At 47.5% G+C, this 19,378-nt stretch overlaps 1 protein-coding gene and 2 pseudogenes across 2 annotated transcripts; 1 reads left to right on the forward strand and 2 right to left on the reverse strand.

Moving 5' to 3' along the window:
* Positions 1-708: 708 nt before the first annotated feature.
* Positions 709-11,993, forward strand: ZNF582 (zinc finger protein 582). Of its 2 annotated transcripts, XM_066374666.1 has the most exons (5): positions 709-735; positions 2,682-2,770; positions 4,107-4,233; positions 4,491-4,586; positions 8,638-11,993. In XM_066374666.1, exons 2-5 carry the CDS (start codon positions 2,762-2,764, stop codon positions 9,957-9,959), a joined length of 1,554 nt encoding a protein of 517 aa, XP_066230763.1. In that variant the 5' UTR covers positions 709-735; positions 2,682-2,761; the 3' UTR covers positions 9,960-11,993. The 2 variants fall into 2 exon arrangements, with proteins under 2 accessions (XP_066230763.1, XP_066230764.1); XM_066374667.1 differs by lacking the exon at positions 709-735 and having other exon boundaries at positions 2,679-2,787.
* Positions 6,832-7,580, reverse strand: LOC136397195 (solute carrier family 25 member 36 pseudogene; annotated as a pseudogene).
* A 6,348-nt stretch (positions 11,994-18,341) lies between the features above and the next one.
* On the reverse strand, positions 18,342-18,712 carry LOC136398249 (protein S100-A4 pseudogene; annotated as a pseudogene).
* Positions 18,713-19,378: the final 666 nt, after the last annotated feature.

The raw sequence follows: 19,378 nt of genomic DNA on the forward strand, positions 1-19,378 counted from the left end.
TAGGTGTTCATTGATTGCTTTCTCATATGTGCCTTGACCACGGCCTTCAGCAGACCAAGTAACCCCTTGCTTGAGCCAGCAACCTTGAGTCCAGGATGGTGAGCTTTGCTCAAACCAGATGAGCCCACGCTCAAGCTGGCAACCTCGGGGTCTCGAACCTGGGTCTTTTCACATCCCAGTCCACTGTGCCACCGCCTGGTCAAGCATGACACTGTTTTCTTCCATTTATTTTTGTCCTGCTTTTCATTGTAAAAAAAAGTCGGTCACCTTATTAACAGGCAGTTTTTACGACAACATCCTTGTACTCCATCAAACACAGCGTTGAACCGTCCCAAACCACCGCACACGGAGCCACGGCCACGCCCACAACCGCTATCAGAGAGACGATCCCGCACAAACAGCACACGCCTCACATAAACATAGACCCGCACACAGTAACGGGCCTTCGGATCCCCTGACAGCGCACAAGCACGCACTCATGCACGTACATTCAGATCCCGCCCACAAGAAACAACGCGATATCCGGATGACGGTTCGGCTAGAGCCTTTATACCTCGAGACTACACTTCCCAGCAGACACGGCGGCGCCCAGCCAATCGCGATGCAGCATCGGCGCGGATTGGTGCGCCTGCGCCATCTTCCGGCTCCAGGCGGCGAGTCCGCCGCTACCGAGGCAGAAGCTTACTAGGGGCGGCTGGGGTCCCGCGGTGGCACCTGGACCCAAGGAGGCGGCAGGTGAGGAACTCCGGAGCTCTCCGGTCACTTCGGCACCCGTGCGGGAACGGGCGCCGCGGTTAGGCCGGCCGCGGGGCCTGGGTAAAATTGGAACGTCTCGCCCATAGGGTCGGTCGGCTGTTTCCCGTCCCTGTTCTGGACTACGTTTCCCATCGGCCCTCGCGGCGCGCACCCGCTGGCCCCTCCTGATGTCGTCAAGGTGCTTAAGCCGGGTCCACCGACGTGAAAATGTTTGCGGGTCTTTGCATTCATTCTTACGCGTGCCCTTTATTTTTATTTTTTAATTCATGGCGAACTCTTCTCTGCGAGATTCACAAAAGACTTAGAAGACCTCAAAAGATTTAGAAGCAGAGACTTTTATGCTTAGGAACGTTTTCTGTGGTTTTGTTCAGAATGTGTATCTATAGTTGGGAAAGGGTTGAGGCCATCCTGGGCCACTCTTGTAATAAAATATTACAGGTGATACTAAAACAGTGGTCATCGAAAGAAAAAAGTCCTTTGACACGGTATCCAGGGACTTTCATAATAGTATGGTGACCAACTTTTTTCAACAAAAAGGACAAAAATAAATGTAAGAAAACAGTATCGTGATAAAAGAAACATTTTGTTCATTGCAACAGTAATACAATAGAATGTGATCAATGCATAATAAAAATGTGATATTTTATATTGTCATATAAATGCTATTCATGTTTAATAATTGTAAGAAAAACATCCTCATTTAGATACAAAGACTTCACATCACACGCAATGGATTGACTCTGCATCAATCGAATACGGACATTTACAGAATAGTTTTTCAATATCAAAAAGGAGGACACTTTTCGAGGGAGGACGGAACTTAGAAAAGGACTGTCCTCCCTAAAGGAGCATGCTTGGTCACCTTAATAATATCTGACTTACACATTACTTAACAGTTAAGTATATTAAGGAAAAAAATTCAATATTTGTCACATGTTGGGCACTGTCCGAAACTTCTTTATACACAGCTGTAGAGGTGGTTAAATGACATGACTCTTAACACTTGGCCCTTTTCTATTCCAGTGATTTTTTGGAGGTCTTTGTTTGTTTTGGTCATTTTTGTTTTTGTTTTTATTTTGCCCATGTGTCTGTAGGTGGGTGGGTTTGACTTCTTTCGCTGGATGTTGTGGTGCTGCACAGAGGATCCTGTTGTGAATACCATTCATTTTCAGTTGGCCTTGGTCATCTGGCTGGACCCAAGTGGATTTGACCACTTGTGGTCTACTTGTCTACTTGTGGGCTGTTACACACATTTCAGTTCTATTCTCCAGCAAGTATTATTGTGCACGCAGCTTTGCACGCTTAGGTGTCTTCGGGGACCTGTTTATGTGCCAATGATAGAGCACGGTTCCTACCTGTTCCATATACTGTGTGCCCTGCAACCACATACCTTCTGTTGACTCAAGGCAGAGTCCACAGAGTAGTGTCTACTGGGCCCTAAGCTGGACCGTGGGGCTCTTTGTGATTTTGGAAGTTGGGGATAGTGCCAGGGAGATTTCTGAAGATGTTACATTCTGGGCACAGGAAACAGGTCAATGGTCTGGTTTTGGGAAGACTTTATTCTTGGCTGTACGGATCTGAATCAGGCCGCCTGTCCATGCTTCCTCTGGACTGAGGACAGTCTTCCTTGTCCCTGGGACACTGTGGGGAACCAGGTCCAAGGTTCCTCACCTCAGATTGGCATCGGTGACACGGTGGAATTCTTGAGGTATACAGGGGAAATAGGAGAAAAAAGGCCCACGGGCTCCATGTGTCCTTGCAGCAGCCAAAGCTAGGCTTCTTGCAGTTGGGCGAGGGCCACAGTTTGTCCCATTTTCTCTAATTCATTGGTAGGTGGGGGCTCATGCTATGGGGACTTGTAACCCTGGCGTTCTAGGGGCTGTGAGGCAAACCTGGTCACTCATGTGTGCTGTTTCCTCCGCCAGCTCTGCTGTCTTGGGACCCTGCCCTTCCCCAAGAGAGGAGCCAGAAGGAGGACCCATCAGCCCATGAAATTCTAAAAGTCATGTCCATCGTGAGTTTTAAAATCATGTAAATATTTTCTTTCCTTGTCCTGAGGCTTTCTTCCCATGCGGTCTCCATCCAAGGATCTGGTTCTCAGAACAGCCAGTTTCTAAAAGATAAAAGGACGGGGTAGCTAGTACTCTGCCATTGCTCTCTTCTATCAAAAATTGTTAGTTTGGGCCCTGGCCGGCTGGCTCAGTGGTAGAGCATCGGCCCAGCGTGTGAAACTCCCAGGTTCAATTCTCGGTCCGGGCACACAAGAGAAGCACCCATCTGCTTCTCCACCCTTCCCCCTCTCCTTTCTCTCTATCTCTCTCTTTTCCTCCTGTAGCCAAGGCTCCATTGGAGCAAACTTGGCCTGGGCGCTGAGGATGGCTCTATGGCCTCCGATTCAGGTACTAGAATGGCTCCCTTTGCAACGGAGCAGCACCCCAGATGGGCAGAGCATCGCCCCCTGGTGGGCATGCCGGATAGATCCTGGTCGAGCACAAGCGGGAGTCTCTCTCTCTGCCTCCCCCATGTCTCACTTTGGAAAAATACAATAGAAAAAATATTGTTAGTTTGGATCTGTTTGTTTATTCCATAATAGGTCTCACATGGAGAATTTATCATAGTATATGCCAAGGACAGTAAGTCATAGTTGGGAAAACTCCATTTAGTTGCACTTTACTTTTTATCCTAGACCTATGTATTAGAGCTTTGGTTTGAAGTAAAAAGGCATGTTCAAGAGGCCCTGGCTGGTTGGCTCAGCAGTAGAGCATTGGTCCAGGGTGTGGAAGTCCTGGGGTCGATTCCCAGCAGGGCACACAGGAGAAGCACCCATCTGCTTCTCTACCGCTCCCCCTCTCACTTCTTTCTCTTTGTCTCTCTCTATCTCTATCTTTATCTATTTCTATCATTTCTTTCTATATCTCTCTTCTCCCCTCCCATAGCCAAGGCTTCACTGGAGCGAGTTGGGCTCGGGGGCTGAGGATGGCTCCATGGCCTCTGCCTCAGGCTATAATAAATGGTTCCCACTGAAACAGAGCAAGGGCCCCAGATGGACACAGCATCACCCTCTAGTGGGCTTGCCAGGTGGATCCCTGTCAGGGTGCATGCGGGTGTCTATGTCTCCACCTCCCTTCCTCTCACTAAAATAAAATTTAAAAAAAAAAAAAAAGAATGTTCAGGAGCATTTGATTCACACCCATGCTCTCCTGTCATCTGCTCACCTCAGCGGCTTCCTGCCCCAGCCGTCTTTCTCACTAGAACAACCCACTCCTGCAAAGACCTCCTCCATCTCCTCTCCTCCCACCGAGAGACATTTCTGTGACGTGCACGTGTAACACACCTGTGTGTTGTTGCAGGGGTCAGACCTCTTCAGGGATGTGGCTGTAGTCTTCTCCCAGGAAGAATGGGAGTGGCTAGCGCCTTCTCAGAGGGATTTGTACAGAGATGTTATGTTGGAGACCTACAGCAACCTGCTCTCACTGGGTAAGGGCATCCGTCTTATAGGTGGGAGGTCGCCCTGGGGCATAGATAGCTCTTCCTTTCTAGTCAGTTTCAGGGGACCCTTCTGAGTGGCTCAAGGGCAGCTCCCTGGGCTGAAGTGACATTGGCTCCAGCACGGCTTCTTCCCCTGTCCATTCCGGCCGTGGCCTTTCCATCCTCAATGACCAGGCCCTAGATCTGAATTCTAGGGGCTCTGTATCATAACCGGGTGTCTTGTTTTGTTTTGTTCTCACAAACAGACCTTACCATTTCCAAACCCGATGTGATCTCCTTCCTGGAGCAGGGCAAAGAGCCCTGGAGGGTGGAGGAGGCCGCCACCGGAGGCCTGTGCCCAGGTGAGCGAGGCGTGTGCGGGGAGAGGGAAGCCACCACAGGTCACCGCCCAGCTGGTCGGTGAGGAGGCAGCAAGGCCCTCTGAGGTAGAGAATGTTTCCTCCAAAGTCACCGAACTCGGAGGTCAGGTCCTAGTCATCATCTCTTGTGGCTCTTTATGCTTTTTCTAGATGTCGGACTTGGCCTTGGGCCTCATCCTTCTAGTTGACCTTCCATTTCCCAGGACCTCCTGTTACCATGCTAAATACCGTCACTACTTGGGCTGTTCAGTATGGTGCCATGTGTATTTACTTATTTATTCTTTAATTGATTGATTTTAGAGAGATCGAGGAAAGGTGGGAGGGGGAGAGAGAGAGAAACAGAAACATTGATTTGTCGTTTGCATGCATTGGTTGACGCTCGGGTGTGCCCTGACCAGGGATCAAACTTGAAGCCTAGGCGTATCTGGATGATGCCCCAGCCATCAGAGCTACTTGGCCAGGACTGTATTGAAATTTAAACAAATTCCAATGAAATACATTTAAAACTTAAGTTCCTCAGTTGCAGTGGCCATAATTCAAATGCGGAAGAACCAACTTTCTGGCTCCTGGCACATACCTAACATCTCCACCACAGCAAAAAGTCCCATCAGAGGGCTGAGGTGGTTACCATCACCTTCGTGTCTCCCGCACACTCCAGGGGCTTGTATCCAGCGTCCTTCCCATCCTGGCCACCAGAGTGTTAACCAGGCACTTCAAACTTAACAAGTCCCACCCTGGCCGGTTGGCTCAGCAGTAGAGCATCAGCCCAGTGGGTGGAAGTCCTGGGTTTGATTCCTTGCCAGGGCACACAGAAGAAGCGTCCATCTGCTTCTCCACCCTTCCCCCTCTCCTTCCTCTCTGTCTTTCTCTTCCCCTCCTGTAGCCAAGGCTCCATTGGAGCAAAGTTGGCCCGGGTGCTGAGGATGGCTCCATGGCCTCCACCTCAGGTGCTAGAATGGCTCTGGTTGAAACAGAGCGATGCCCCAGATGGACAGAGCATCGCCCCCTGGTGGGCATGCCAGGTGGATCCTGGTCGGGCGCATGCGGGAGTCTGTCTCTCTGCCTCCCCGCTTCACACTAAGGAAAAATATTTTAAAAAATAATGTTAATAATTAGTAATGGCTTAATTTAGGTGCCTGAGTGCTCATGGGATGAACAGCGCTGTGCTCTGATTGCCATAGTTCAACAAAACTCGACTGTGTCGAGTGTCTGATAGAAAAAGTGGCAGTTTGGAGAGAGGAGTATTTTTCTCAATTTTATTTTACCATTATACTTGACGTTCAGTAGTATTTTGTACAATATTAGTTTCAGGTGTACATCTTGGCAATTGGAAGACCATACGCTTTGAGAGGAGTGCTTTTAGTGACATGTCCTCAGAGACAGCAAGGTTTTTACCACATGGCGGAAAGACCGAGGGACATGTGATCACTTTAATTTCTAAAACCAAACTTCCATTTGGGCGTACTTCTGTGTTCCCAAACCGTGTTCCGTCCACCGGGCTGAGTTTAACGTTCTGTGGTCTACTGCAGCCAGATGTTGGTAATCGTTGACTAATCAGTGACCAGTTCACTGGTGGCCGTAGGCTGTGGCCAATTCCACAGGCTGTGTTTAGAATCTGCCTTACCAGAGTTGTCAGACCACAACGAAGTCCATAACCATCCTCTTGAACATGTGAAAAATGACCTGTATATTGTGCCCTTCTCGCATCGTCTCATTCTTACAACTTCCTGTGAACACCCTCTTGTTGTGGCACAAGTTTTTGAGGATGACAGCATCCGTCCCACAAAACCTGATGCTTTTCTCACGGGCTCTTTATCCTCTTCCAATCATAAAAGTAATCTTAGATTACAGCAGTTTTTTGTGGGGTTTTTTTGTTTTCTTTTGTATTTTTCTGAAGTTAGAAGTGGGGAGGCAGACAGACAGACTCCTGCACGCGCCTGACTGGGATCCACCCAGCATGCCCACCAGGGGGTGATGCTCTGCCCCTCTGGGCTGTTGCTCCATTGCAACCGGAGCCATTCTAGCACCTGAGGCAGAGGCCATGGAGCCATCCTCAGTGCCCAGGCCAACTTTACTCCAATGGAGCCTTGGCTGTGGGAGGGGAAGAGAGAGACAAGAGAAAGGAGAGGGGAAGGGTGAAGAAGCAGATGTGTTCCCTGGTCGGGAATCAAACCTGGGACTTCCACACACCGGGCCAATGCTCTACCGCTGAGCCATCTGGCAAGGGCTATTCCAGCAGTTTTTGCTAAATACTTTTACAAATAACAATGAATCCTGGTCTCTGATACACCACCATGTGAAGCAGACATTGTCCTGCCAGGTCCTCTTGGGTATCTGTCTGATACTCTTTATGAGCACTTTGAGGAGCACCCATTTGCTCCCTTTACCCCATGCCCCATAGTTCCTTGCTGGAACCATTTATCAGCCAAGTGGGCCGGGTTGTTGTGGTTGCAATACAATGGGCTACCGCAGCCAAGACATGTACCAGGTGGAATCAGGATCAAATATGCTGTTCAGCTTTTCTTCTGGTTTGAATAAGCAGCAAAGGATGTTGGTCTGGAAGAGACCACCCCCATTAAATTGTGGTCTAATCCTCTAAACAAGGAACCTGGCCCTCCTTTTTCTAAGATGACCTTTAAGCAATGGAAGAGTCCAGGAGAGACAGGTTCAGATGACACCACCTCCAGCCATGGTGTTCAGCTAATGTTCAGAGGTAGAAAGTGCATGTCCACCCTCCCAGAAGCACACCCACGCCTTTCCCTTCTCCCTCTTCTTCCCCAATAAGTATGCATCTCCTGTGCTCTACGGGTCCCTGTGAGACTTGCCACCAGGGAAGCAGTGGGTGACAGCAACTTCTCCTGAGTGAATGTTCTGAACCTGTCTCCAGGGGCCCTTTTCTCTGACTTTCCAGTGTGCCAGAGTCACTGGCTCACTTCTGTCACTTTTACTTCCACCTGTGTCCACACAGCCCAGCATGGCGCATTTCTTTTCTATAACATTTTTAGGGAACCAAATCAGTCCTGCCAAAATTCTCTCCTATTACTTCTTCTGTCCTAACCCTTCTTTGTTTTACTGTCCCCAACTTTCAACATACTCAAAAACTAAACAAGAAAGCATCACCAGACTGGATGGTAGTTGGGTTATTACAACTTCCTGTGTACATGTGAGCATGTGAGAATGGATCCTCATGCACCAGTATGGCCCCCAGCAAACAGATACACCAGTGTGTTCCTCTGGCCGAATGAGGATCCAGACACCATCACTATGAGGGTTTTTTTGGTTGTTTTTTTTTGTTGTTTTGGGGTTTGTTTTTTTTGTATTTTTCTGAAGTGAGAAGCAGGAAGGCAGAGAGATTCCTGCATGCGCCTGACCAGGATCCACCTGGCATTCCCACCAGGGGGCGATGCTCCTCCCATCTGGGGCATTGCTTCATTGCAACCGGAGCCATTCCAGCACCTGAGGTGGAGGCCATGGAGCCACCCTCAGTGCCCAGGCCAACATTTGCTGCAATGGAGCCTTGGCTGCAGGAGGGAAAGAGAGAGACAGAAAGAAAGTAGAGGAGGAAGGGTAGAGAAGCAAATGGGCGCTTCTGCTGTGTGCCCTGGTCAGGAATCGAACCCGGGACTTCCACACGCGGGGCTGAGGCTGTACCGCTGAGCCAACTGGCCAGGGCCGCTCTCAGTTTTTAGAATCCAACTTATTGAGATGATAATCTATATTCAGTAAAATGCATTAAACTGTAATATTTTGATGAGTATTGACAAATGTATGTACTTCCATACCACCATCACAGTCAAGATAGTGGGCCTGTCCAAGAACTACTCTTATAAGCTCTGATTACCTCACTTATCTCATTCACAGTATCTCCTCTTTCTCTGTGGTATTTGTTCATTTTCTAATTGTTTAGCCACGTCCACGATTTATAGATATTAACTTGGGAGTCCAAACTTTCCAATTTTTACTATACAAGTTTCTTTTTCTGGAAAAAGCAAATAACAAACACTTTATTATTATTATTATTATTCTTTTCCAGTCTTGGAGTCCAGGTACGATACTAAGGTTTTATCTCCAAAGCGGCCCATTTGTGAAGTTCCGTTACCCCGGTGGGCAAAAACGGAAAGCCTCACAAGCTACAGTCTGGGGAGCTCAAGTTGCCAAGGTGATCAGGAATGCCAAAGCCAGTCTGACAGACCACAGGGGAATCCAGGCAGACCTTGGAGGCAAATGATAATCAGTCATGAAGAAATGCCCGCTTTCAACCCACAGGCATCCCTTACTTTTTATCAGAAAATCCATCCTGCAGACACACCCTGTGGATATAACGCACGTAGAAGAGACTGCTGGCCCGGGGACTGCCTTATGAACCCTCAAGGAATTCATACTAATGAAAAACCCTATAAATGTAAGCAGTGTGGGAAGCCCTTTAAGTATGGGTCCCGTCTAGTTCAACATGAGAACATTCATTCCGGCAAGAAACCCTACGAGTGTAAGGAATGCGGGAAGGCCTTCAATTCGGGCTCGAATTTCATACAACACCAGAGAATTCATACTGGCGAGAAACCTTACGAATGTAAGGACTGTGCCAAGGCCTTCAGCCGGAGCTCCCAATTGATCGAACACCAGCGAATTCACACCGGCGAGAAGCCCTACCAATGCAAGGCATGTGGGAAGGCATTCAACCGGATCTCACATCTCAGAGTGCACGATCGGATTCATACGGGCGAGAAGCCATATGCCTGTAAGGAATGTGGGAAGACCTTTAGCCATCGGTCGCAGCTGATCCAACACCAGACTGTTCACACCGGCAAGAAGCTCTACGAATGTCAGGACTGCGGGAAGTCCTTCAATCAGGGCTCAACCCTCATCCGACACCAGAGAATCCACACCGGTGAAAAGCCCTACGGATGTCAGGCCTGTGGGAAGGCGTTTCGGGTCAGCTCCCAACTGAAGCAGCACCAGAGAATTCACACCGGAGAGAAACCCTACCCGTGCAAGGTGTGTGGCAGGGCTTTCAAGCGGGTGTCGCATCTCACCGTGCACGACAGGATCCATACGGGTGAGAAACCCTACAGATGTCAGGCCTGTGGCAAGGCCTTCAGCCACTGCTCTCAGCTGTTGCAACACCAGGTCACTCATACTGAAGGAAAGCCCTGTGACTCTAAGGAAGGTGGGAGGACCTTCACTCACAATTCAGCTACTGTTCTGCCTCAAAAAATGCAAAGTAGAGAAACCCAGGTGAACAGGATAAATGTGGAGAAGCCTTCCATCAGTGCTTATCCTTTGTTGATCCTCAGAGAATTTATGTTGGCAAGCAGTCATATGAACGGAGGTAACGGGGAGAGCCCGTTGGCTTAGGCTAATCCCAGCTTCCTTCTTGCTTCTTGTGGAAAGACTTGGAAGAATGTAATGCAAGTCCGAATGCCCTCATTCAGACCTGCCCTTTCTCCCCAGGTCATACATTTTACACCGAAGAAATATTTTGTGGATGGAAACTATTGAAACCATGATTGTCAAAGAAGGAAGGAAGGGTTGGAAAAACTTTGTCTCTAACACATTCTTTTTTTTTCTCCTCTTGTGGGAAAGACAGAGAGAGGGACAGACAGACAGGAAGGGAGAGATGAGAAACATCAATTCTTCATTGTGGTTCCTTAGTTGTTCATTGATTGATTTCTCATATGTGCCTTGACTGGGGACTACAGCAGACTGAGTGACCCCTTGCTTGAACCAGTGACCTTGGGCTCAAGCTGGTGAGCCTTGCACAAACCGGATGAGCTTGCATTCAAACTGGTGACCTTGGGGTCTCGAAACTGGGTCCTCCACATGCCAGCCCGATGCTTTATCCACTGCACCACTGCCTGGTCAGGCTCTAACACATTCTTGATTCACCTAACCACTATACAATAATTTTAACACTAGCCAAAGGTTTTACTTTTTTTAAAAAGAAAAAATAAAAACACCAGCCACACAACTCTTAGGTTAACCAGGAAATAAATCACGCAGTTCCATAGATTGCAAATGACAAGGAGAGTGTTTACATTCCAACAGTTACAAGATGTGGCTAACGCTACTCAAAAGAGTTTTTATGGCCTTGAAATGCATGTGTGTCAGCAGGCGCTGATACTCAAATATACTAAACATACTATTCGAGAAGCCAGAAAAGAGAACATCAAACATTCAGATGATGCAAGGGCAAATGAAGACAGAACAGTGACGTAGATAGTCGCTACCTTACAGTCATCTCAGTTTTTATTTCTTTCTGATCCAAGAGTAAACTAAATTTAGCAAATGGTTTCTTAATTTTCACATTTTTTGGTTGTTTGGGATTCTCTTTGATAACCACTGTCACAGACAGAACAGGGCTGGTTGCCCACCTAGGAGGCATAGTCAATTATGCCAACCCCCTATGATGGTATCTTAGGATCTGAAGATGTCAGGTGGTCCTTTTCAGCCTCGGTGGCAGCTCAGGGTGTGGCCTGTATGTTCCCGTAGTGGTCGGTATGTTACAAGGAGCTGCCAGGCTTCGGGGAAAGCTTTTCCTCATTCAGGAGCGACAGATACTAGGAAGACTCCCTCCCTCTCCTCTCATGTTCTGCTTTTAAACATTTTCTTATGAGGACATGATGCCTGGAGCTGCTGCAGCCATCTCGGAACCAAGAGGAGAAAGCAAGTCGATCCAGAGCCCTGACAGCTGAGCCATGAGACCCAATTCTGAAACTTTCTGATGCCTTGTTATGAGAGGAAAATAAACCTGTGTTCCTGAAGTTAATTTTATTAGGATACCTTGTCAACTTGCAGCCATAAGCATCCCAAATTATAATATTTTGAACTTTGTTATGACTGGTAAATGTGGCCTGAAAATGAATACCTACTTTTTTTTTAATTTGACACTTCTTTATGGCTAAGTTAAAGATGGATTTTTGTGTATGTCCCGTAACATTGAAAACAAATAGATACTTTTTTTTGTATACAAAATTCTGTTTAAGCCTGTGGGTTATAATGATAAAATTCTCCATGTGCTTTAATCATTTGGTATATCACATCAGAATTTCCTAAAATTGAATTTGACCAAGACCATGGGTTTCCAGAGATTTTTATTTTTTAATTTATGTTGTTTGAATAGGACTTAAACCCTATTTATGACTCAGACCTTTTATCATTATATAAATCCTCTTGTGCCAGGATTGGCCTGCTGCCTGTTTTATAAATAAAGTTCTGTTGGAACACAGCCATGCTCATTTATTTACACATTGTCTACAACTGGCAGAGCTGAATGGCTATGAAGAGGACTGGCCACGAAGCCTGTGTTTGCCATCTGGCCCTGAAATTAAGTTTGCCAGTCGTGACCTAGTGTAATCTTCTTTGTGTCTTATGTTCATACTGTGTAATACTAATAATGATTTACCTATCTTTACCTGCTGTGTTTTTGCCCATCCATTTATTTTCAACTATCATTTTAGTTATTTTTTTTTTTTTTTTTGTATTTTTCTGAAGCTGGAAACGGGGAGAGACAGTCAGACAGACTCCCCCATGCGCCCGACCGGGATCCACCCGGCACGCCCACCAGGGGCGACGCTCTGCCCGCCAGGGGGCGATGCTCTGCCCCTCCGGGGCGTCGCTCTGCCGCAACCAGAGCCACTCTAGCGCCTGGGGCAGAGGCCAAGGAGCCATCCCCAGCGCCCGGGCCATCTTTGCTCCAATGGAGCCTTGGCTGCGGGAGGGGAAGTGAGAGACAGAGAGGAAGGACGGGGGAGTGGAGAAGCAAATGGGCTCTTCTTCTATGTGCCCTGGCTGGGAATCGAACTCAGGTCCCCCGCACGCCAGGCCGACGCTCTACCGCTGAGCCAACCGGCCAGGGCCAGTTATTTCTTTTAAAACATAATATAGCTGATTTTTTTAAACTTAAATTCTGGATTTTTTTCTATAGGGAATTTCATGGGGTTTTTGTGGGGGTTTTTTGTTTGTTTTTTGCATTTTTCTGAAGTGAGAAGCAGGGAGGCAGGCAGGCAGACAGAGTCCCACATGTGCCCGACCTGGATCCACTGGACATGCCCACCAGGGGGCGATGCTCTGGTGCAACAGGAGCCATTCTAGCACCTGAGGTGGAGGCCATGGAGCCATCCTCAGTGCCCGAGCCAGTTTTGCTCCAATGGAGCCTTGGCTGCGGGAGGGGAAGAGAGAGAGAGAGGAAGGAGAGGGGGAGGGGTGGAGAAGCAGATGAGTGCTTCTCCTGTGTGCCCTGGCCAGGAATCAAACCTGTAGCTTTCACACACCGGGCTGACACTCTACCACTAAGCCAACCAGCCAGGGCCAGGAATTTCATGGTTTTATTTAGTGTAATAATTCCACTTATTTTTATTTCACATTGTGCATACTATTTATATTATCTTGATCTTTTCCTTTATGTTGACTGCTTATTCCCTTTTCCTCTTGCTAACCTGGAACTTTCCACTGGGCTTACGCTGGTGGTTATCTCCTCAATCTTAATCATCATCTGGTTCGAACGAAACCCCTAGTACACTTGCTCACCCACAATTTATTTTCTTTGCCACCCTCCTCTAAGAAGAGAAACCACCCTTGTTTCCTTTTCCATCCCTTCACTGACCTAGTGAAAACGTTTAGTCCAGAGCTTTTTGGTGTTAATTGCTCTCATTTATTTGATTCTCACATTACTTATTGCCAGACCCACTCATGATTTCTGTTTAAATAGACTGAGTAACACTTGTTGCTGGTCACCATTTCCTGTCCCTGTTTCCCCATCTTGAGGAACAGTTTTATTTCAAATGCTATTTGGTTAGGCTATTTTATTGAGTATATTTATCTTAACAAACGGTTTATAGGCCCTGGCCAGTTGGCTCAGTGGTAGAGCATTGGCCTGGCATGTGGATGTCCTGGGTTCGATTCCTGGTCAGGGCAGACAGGAGAGGTGACCATCTGCTTCCCCACTCCTCCCTATTCTCTCTCTCCCTCTCCCTCTCTCTCTTCCCCTCCCATGGCCATGGCTCAATTTGTTAAAGTAAGTTGGGCTCAAGCGCTGAGTATGGCTCCGTGGCCTTTGCCTTAGGCACTAAAACAATGGCTCCCTCGCTGAGCAATGGAGCAGTGGCCCCAGATGAGCAGAGCATCACCCCATAGTGGGCTTGCTGGGTGGATCCTGGTCGGGGTGCATGAGGGAGTCTGTCTGTCTGCTTTCTCTCACTAAAATCTAATTTAAAAAGGAAAACCACAAATGGTATATAACCTGTTTTCTTGGAATTTTGTACCTTCACAAATTATGTTATTGGTTGGTAGAACATTCTTGGATTCTTTTCTCAATAATCCATAAATGTCCCTTCATTGAATTCTGGCCTTCTAGAAGAGGAACCCAAATTTGATCTGATTCTCTTAGGTTATATAGAAATATCTATTTCCTGTTGCTGCTGTAACACATTATCAAAAACCCAGTAGCTTAAAACAGCACAGATTTACTCTAGCCTGGTAGCTCAGTTGGTTAGAGTGTCATCCTGATGCAGCAAGGTTGTGGGCTTGATCCCCAGTCAGGGTACATGCAAGAAGCAATGAGTGTTGCTTAAATGAGAACAACAAAGTCTTAGTCTCTCTCTCTCTCTCTCTCTCTCTCTCTCTCTCTCTCTCTCTCTATATATATATATATATATATATATATATATATATATATATATATATATATATATATGGATAAAAATAGCCACTTTGAGACAGCAATCAACTCATAAACTGCCTTAGGAAGTTCAGCCTGGAAGTAGACTCTATGTGTGTAATGAATGTAGAACAGATTTTCAGTGGAAGAAATCCCCCTCCTCTTTTTCTTTTATTCAGTGAGCGGAGGGGAGGCAGAGACAGACTCCAGCCTGTGCCCTGACTGGGATCCACCCAGCAAGCCCACTAGTGGGTGACGCTCCGCCCATCTGCAGCATTGCTCTGTTGCTCAGTAACCAAGCTCTTCTTAGCACCTGAGGTGCAGGCCATGGAAACATCCTCAGTGCCCAGGGTCAACTCGCTCCAGTCGAGCCATGGCTGCTGGAGGAGAAAAAAGAGAGAGAGGACTGGGGTGGGGAGCAGGTGGTTGCTTCTCCTGTGTGCCCTGACTGGGAATCAAACCCGGAATATCCACTTGTTGGGCTGACGCTCTACCACTAAGCCAACCAGCCAGGGCCAAGAAATCTCTTCATAATTACCAGAAAATTCATCCTGGGTGAGAAATCTTACAAATATAAGCAATGTGGACAGGCTTTTCCATCATCATTCCTATCTTCCTAAACATCAGAGAAGTCAAACTAGGGAAAGACCCTATGAATGTAAATAATATGGAAAGAAAGGCCTTCAGTTCTGTTTCACTCTTAACAGCAGAGAATTCATAGTAGTGAGAAACCCTATGAATATAAGAATATGAGGGCAGGGGAGAGCTATTTGGCTCTCATAGTGTACAATAAGAACTCATACTTGTGGAGCCTGAGGTGTGGTGGCACAGTGGATAAAGCATTGACTGGGAATGCTGAGGTCTCTGGTTCAAAACCTTGGCCTTTGCTCAGTTAAGGCACATACAACAGGCAATGAATAACTAAAGTAAGCCAACTATGAGTTGGTGTTTCTCACTCTACCCCCCCCTTCTCTATAAAGTATTTAAAAATTTTTAAAAATAACTCATGGCCCTGGCCGGTTGGCTCAGTGGTAGATCGTCAACCAGGCGTGCAGGAGTCCCAGGTTCGATTTCCGCCCAGGGCACACAGGAGAAGCGCCCATCTGCTTCTCCACCCCTCCCCCTCTCCTTCCTCTCTGTGTCACTCTCTTCCCCTCCTGCAGCCAAGGCTCCATTGGAGCAAAGTTGGCCCGGGTGCTGAGGATGGCTCTGTGGCCTCTGCCTCAGGCGCTAGAATGGCTCTGGTTGCAACAGAGCAATGCCCCAGATGGGCAGAGCATCACCCCCTGGTGGACACGCCGGGTGGATCCCAGTTGGGCACATGCGGGAGTCTGTCTGACTGCCTCCCTGTTTCCAACTTAAGGGAAAAAAAAACAAAAAAACTCATACTGGTGGAAAACCCTACCAACGTACTGAACTTGGAAAAGCTTTTAGTCACTTACCAATAATTAATATTAGAGAATTCATACAGGATACAATTTAAGGATGGTGGAACGGCCTTCAGAGGGATCTTGTAAGTTAACATCAAAGAATCTATACAAGTGAGAAGCTGTATAAATGTAATGAATATGGGAAGGTCTCTGGTCATCTTTCATAGCTGCCTCTGCATCAGAGGATCCATACTGATGAGAGCCAGATCAACGTACTGAATGTGCAGAAGCTTTTAGTCACTTAACACTGGTTACTGTTCAGCATCAGAAGATGCATACTGGTGAAAAGCCTCTCACCCTGGCCAGTTGGCTCAGCAGTAGAGCCTCGGCCTGGTTTGTGGTAGTCCCAGGTTCAATTCCCGGTCAGGGCACACAGGAGAAGCACCCATCTGCTTCTCCACCCTTCCCCCTCTCCTTTCTCTCTATCTCTCCTCCTCCCACAACCAAGGCCACATTGGAGCAAAGTTGGACCGGGCACTGAGGGTGGCTCTATGGCCTCTGCCTCAGATACTAGAATGGCTCCGGCTGCAATGGAGCAATGGCCCATTGGTGGGCATGCCAGGTGGATCCTGGTCGAGTGTATGCGAGAGTCTGTCTGAATGCCTCCCCACTTCTCACTTTGGAAAAATACAAAAGGAAAAAATATTGCTGAAAATGTGCTGAGAGCACAGTAATCACTGGTGTTGATGTTGTGAACCATCAAAGATGGCATGAAATCAATCAAAGAGAAATTTGAAGAACAGAGACCAAAAAGTAACACTTTTTATGACAGGGGCTGCAGAACAAATCAAGCACATCCTTGCCAATTTCAAAAACAAAAACTACCAGTTCTGTATTGGTGAAAATATGAATCCACATGGCAAGGTGGCCCTGATAGATGACCAGAGGATGGTGTGACCCCATGTATGTTTCTTTTTTTTTATTTATTCATTTTAGAGGGGGAAAAGAGAGAGAGAGAGAGAGAGAGGGAGAGAGAGAAGGGGAGGGGGAGGAGCAGAAAGCATCAACTCCCATATGTGCCTTGACCGGGCAAGCCCAGGGTTTCGAACCAGCAACCTCAGGGTTCCAGGTTGATGCTTTATCCACTGCGCCACCACAGGTCAGGCCTGTATGTTTCTTTTTAAGGATGGTTTAGAAAGCCTGGCCTGTGGTGGCGCAGTGGATAAAGCGTTGACCTGGAATGCTGAGGTAACCAGTTTGAAGCCTATGGCTTACAGGGTCAAAGCAGGACATTCATTCATTCATTTACACATGTGAAACTCGAATCAAAAGTCCATACCCTTCAAGTGGCTACTACAAGTATTTTAATTTTTTTTTTTTTTCATTTTTCTGAAGCTGGAAACGGGGAGGCAGTCAGACAGACTGCCGCATGCGCCCAACAGGGATACATCCGGCATGCCCACCAGGGGGCGATGTTCTGTCCCTCTGGGGCGTCGCTCTGTTGCATCCAGAGCCATTCTAGCTCCTGAGGCAGAGGCCACAGAGCCATCCCCAGCGCCCGGGCCATCTTTGCTCCAATGGAGCCTCGACTACAGGAGGGGAAGAGAGAGACAGAGAGGAAGGAGAAGGGGAGGGGTGGAGAAGCAGATGGGCGCTTCTCCTGTGTGCCCCGGCCGGGAATTGAACCCGGGACTTCTGCACGCCAGGCCAACGCTCTACTGCTGAGCCAACCGGCCAGGGCCTAATATTATTTCTTATTAACATCAGAGTTTTAGGCCTTGGCTGGTTGGCTTAGTAGTAGAGCATCAGCCCGGTGTGTGAAATTCCCAGATTCAATTCCCAGTCAGGGCACACAAGAGAAGTGCCCATCTGCTTCTCCAGCTCACCCCTTTTGCTTCTCCACCCTTCCCCCTCTCCTTTCTCTCTGTCTCTCTCCTCCCCTCCTGAAGCCAAGGCTTGATTGCAGCAAGTTGGCCCCCGGCACTAAGGATGGCTTCATGGCCTCTGCCTCAGCTGCTAAGAAAAGCTCGGTTTGTGGTTGGGCAGAGCATTACACCCTAGTGGGCTCGCCGGGTGGATCCTGTTCAGGTGCATGCAGGAGTCTGCTCTTTGCCTCCCCTCCTCTCACTGAATAAAAAAAAAATAGAGTTTTTTTAATACGCATAATTAGTGTTAGAAATGATTGTTGTCGTGCTCGCTTCGGCAGCACATATACTAGAAATGATTGTTTTCTTGTGAAACAAGTGATGTTTAAGATATGTAGATTGGTTAAAAAAAAAGAAAAAATAAAAACAGAAGAAAAAAAAAGATGTGAATTGGTTAGAAATATTAATCAGGTCCTGTTTCTCATTCATGAACATGGTCAGTGCTTCAAGTATCCCCAGTAGCCTACACTCTTCAGAAGATTGCCTACGCTTGGAATGTTTGCCTGGCCATATTTTAGGAAGTTCAGACAGGATCTGGTTGCTTGGCCCTAGGTAAGGGCACATAGTCAATAATATTGTAATTACTATGTATAGTGTCAGATGGGTACTAGACATATCGGGGTGATCACTTTGTAAGGTATATAAATGTCTAATCACTGGTCTGAAACCAACATAATAGTGTACATCAACTGTAATGACAAAAATTAAAATGTGTTCATTTATTTACTTATTTAATAACTTACTCATTTACTTACTTAGCACTTCCAAGAATTGTTACTGAACTTGCTCAGCTGTTCCCACTGCCCCCACAGTGGACCCCAGCTGGAAGGCCCCTACCGGCACCTGGGAAGACCTCATTTCTTCTTGGCTGCTTATCTGGGAAGCTCTTGAAGAACTTGTTGCACACCCCAGAGATGCAGGAGAAGACAGAACACTACTGGGAGTCCACCTCATGGTCTTTGTCACCGTCCAAGTTGCTTATTAGCTTCCAGAATGTGGCTTTGTCTGTCCCTTTCCCCAGAAAGGTGGGCAGCTCCCAGGTTAGCAGCTCCTTTAGCTCTGACTTATTAAACTTGAACTTGTCACCTTCCTTGCCCAAGCACTTATGGAAGGTGGATACCATCACATCCAGGGCCATCTCCAGGGGGTACGCCATGGTGTCCATCAGGATCAGTTCGAGAGAGGAAGTGCTGAAGAGAGGGAGTTGGCGAGACAGGAAGAGTGAGGAAAACACAGAGATATGCCCCATTCACACCCTGGCCAGGCCCTGCCCATGGCCAGGACACAGGGAGAGTGGGAGACAGCCCTCCCTTCTAAGCCAATGTGGCACCTGCCAGGGCCCCCTGCAGCAGCCTAACCTGGAAATAAATGGGGGAGCCAAAGACCTAAAATAGGAGAGCCCCACTGGCCACAGCCAGGGCCCTCAATGAGGTGGGCACCCCCAATGTACACAGCTCAGCCTGAGTTTTGGGGAACTAGAGGAAGGGGCAGTCTGTGACTGGGGTGTGGAGGACATGAAGCAAGTATTTCCACCCAGAAGCTATGAAAAGGGATCCCCAGATGAGATTAAATTAAAATCAGTGGACTTTTCCTGACCAGTGGTGGCACAGTGGATAAAGTGTCAACCTGGAAACGCTGAGGTTGCCAGTTCAAAACCTGGGCTTGCCTGGTCAGGGCACATATGGGAGTTGATACTTCCAGCTCATCCCCCCTTCTCTCTCTCTCTCTCCCTTCTCTATAATGAATAAATAAAATCTTTAAAAAAATAAAATCAGTGGACTTTGAGGAAAGCAGATTGCCCTCCCTGTTGTGGGTGTGCCTCAC

The sequence above is a fragment of the Saccopteryx leptura genome, chromosome 3 (assembly GCF_036850995.1).
Source record: "Saccopteryx leptura isolate mSacLep1 chromosome 3, mSacLep1_pri_phased_curated, whole genome shotgun sequence".
In the NCBI taxonomy this organism is placed as follows: Eukaryota; Metazoa; Chordata; class Mammalia; order Chiroptera; family Emballonuridae; genus Saccopteryx; species Saccopteryx leptura.

Bases quoted from the DNA above. Each gene is read 5' to 3' on its own strand.
- ZNF582 (XM_066374666.1), top strand. The intron at 4,234-4,490 runs GTAAGGGCATCC...TCTCACAAACAG, and splicing joins CAGCAACCTGCTCTCACTGG to ACCTTACCATTTCCAAACCC. The intron at 4,587-8,637 runs GTGAGCGAGGCG...ATTCTTTTCCAG, and splicing joins CACCGGAGGCCTGTGCCCAG to TCTTGGAGTCCAGGTACGAT.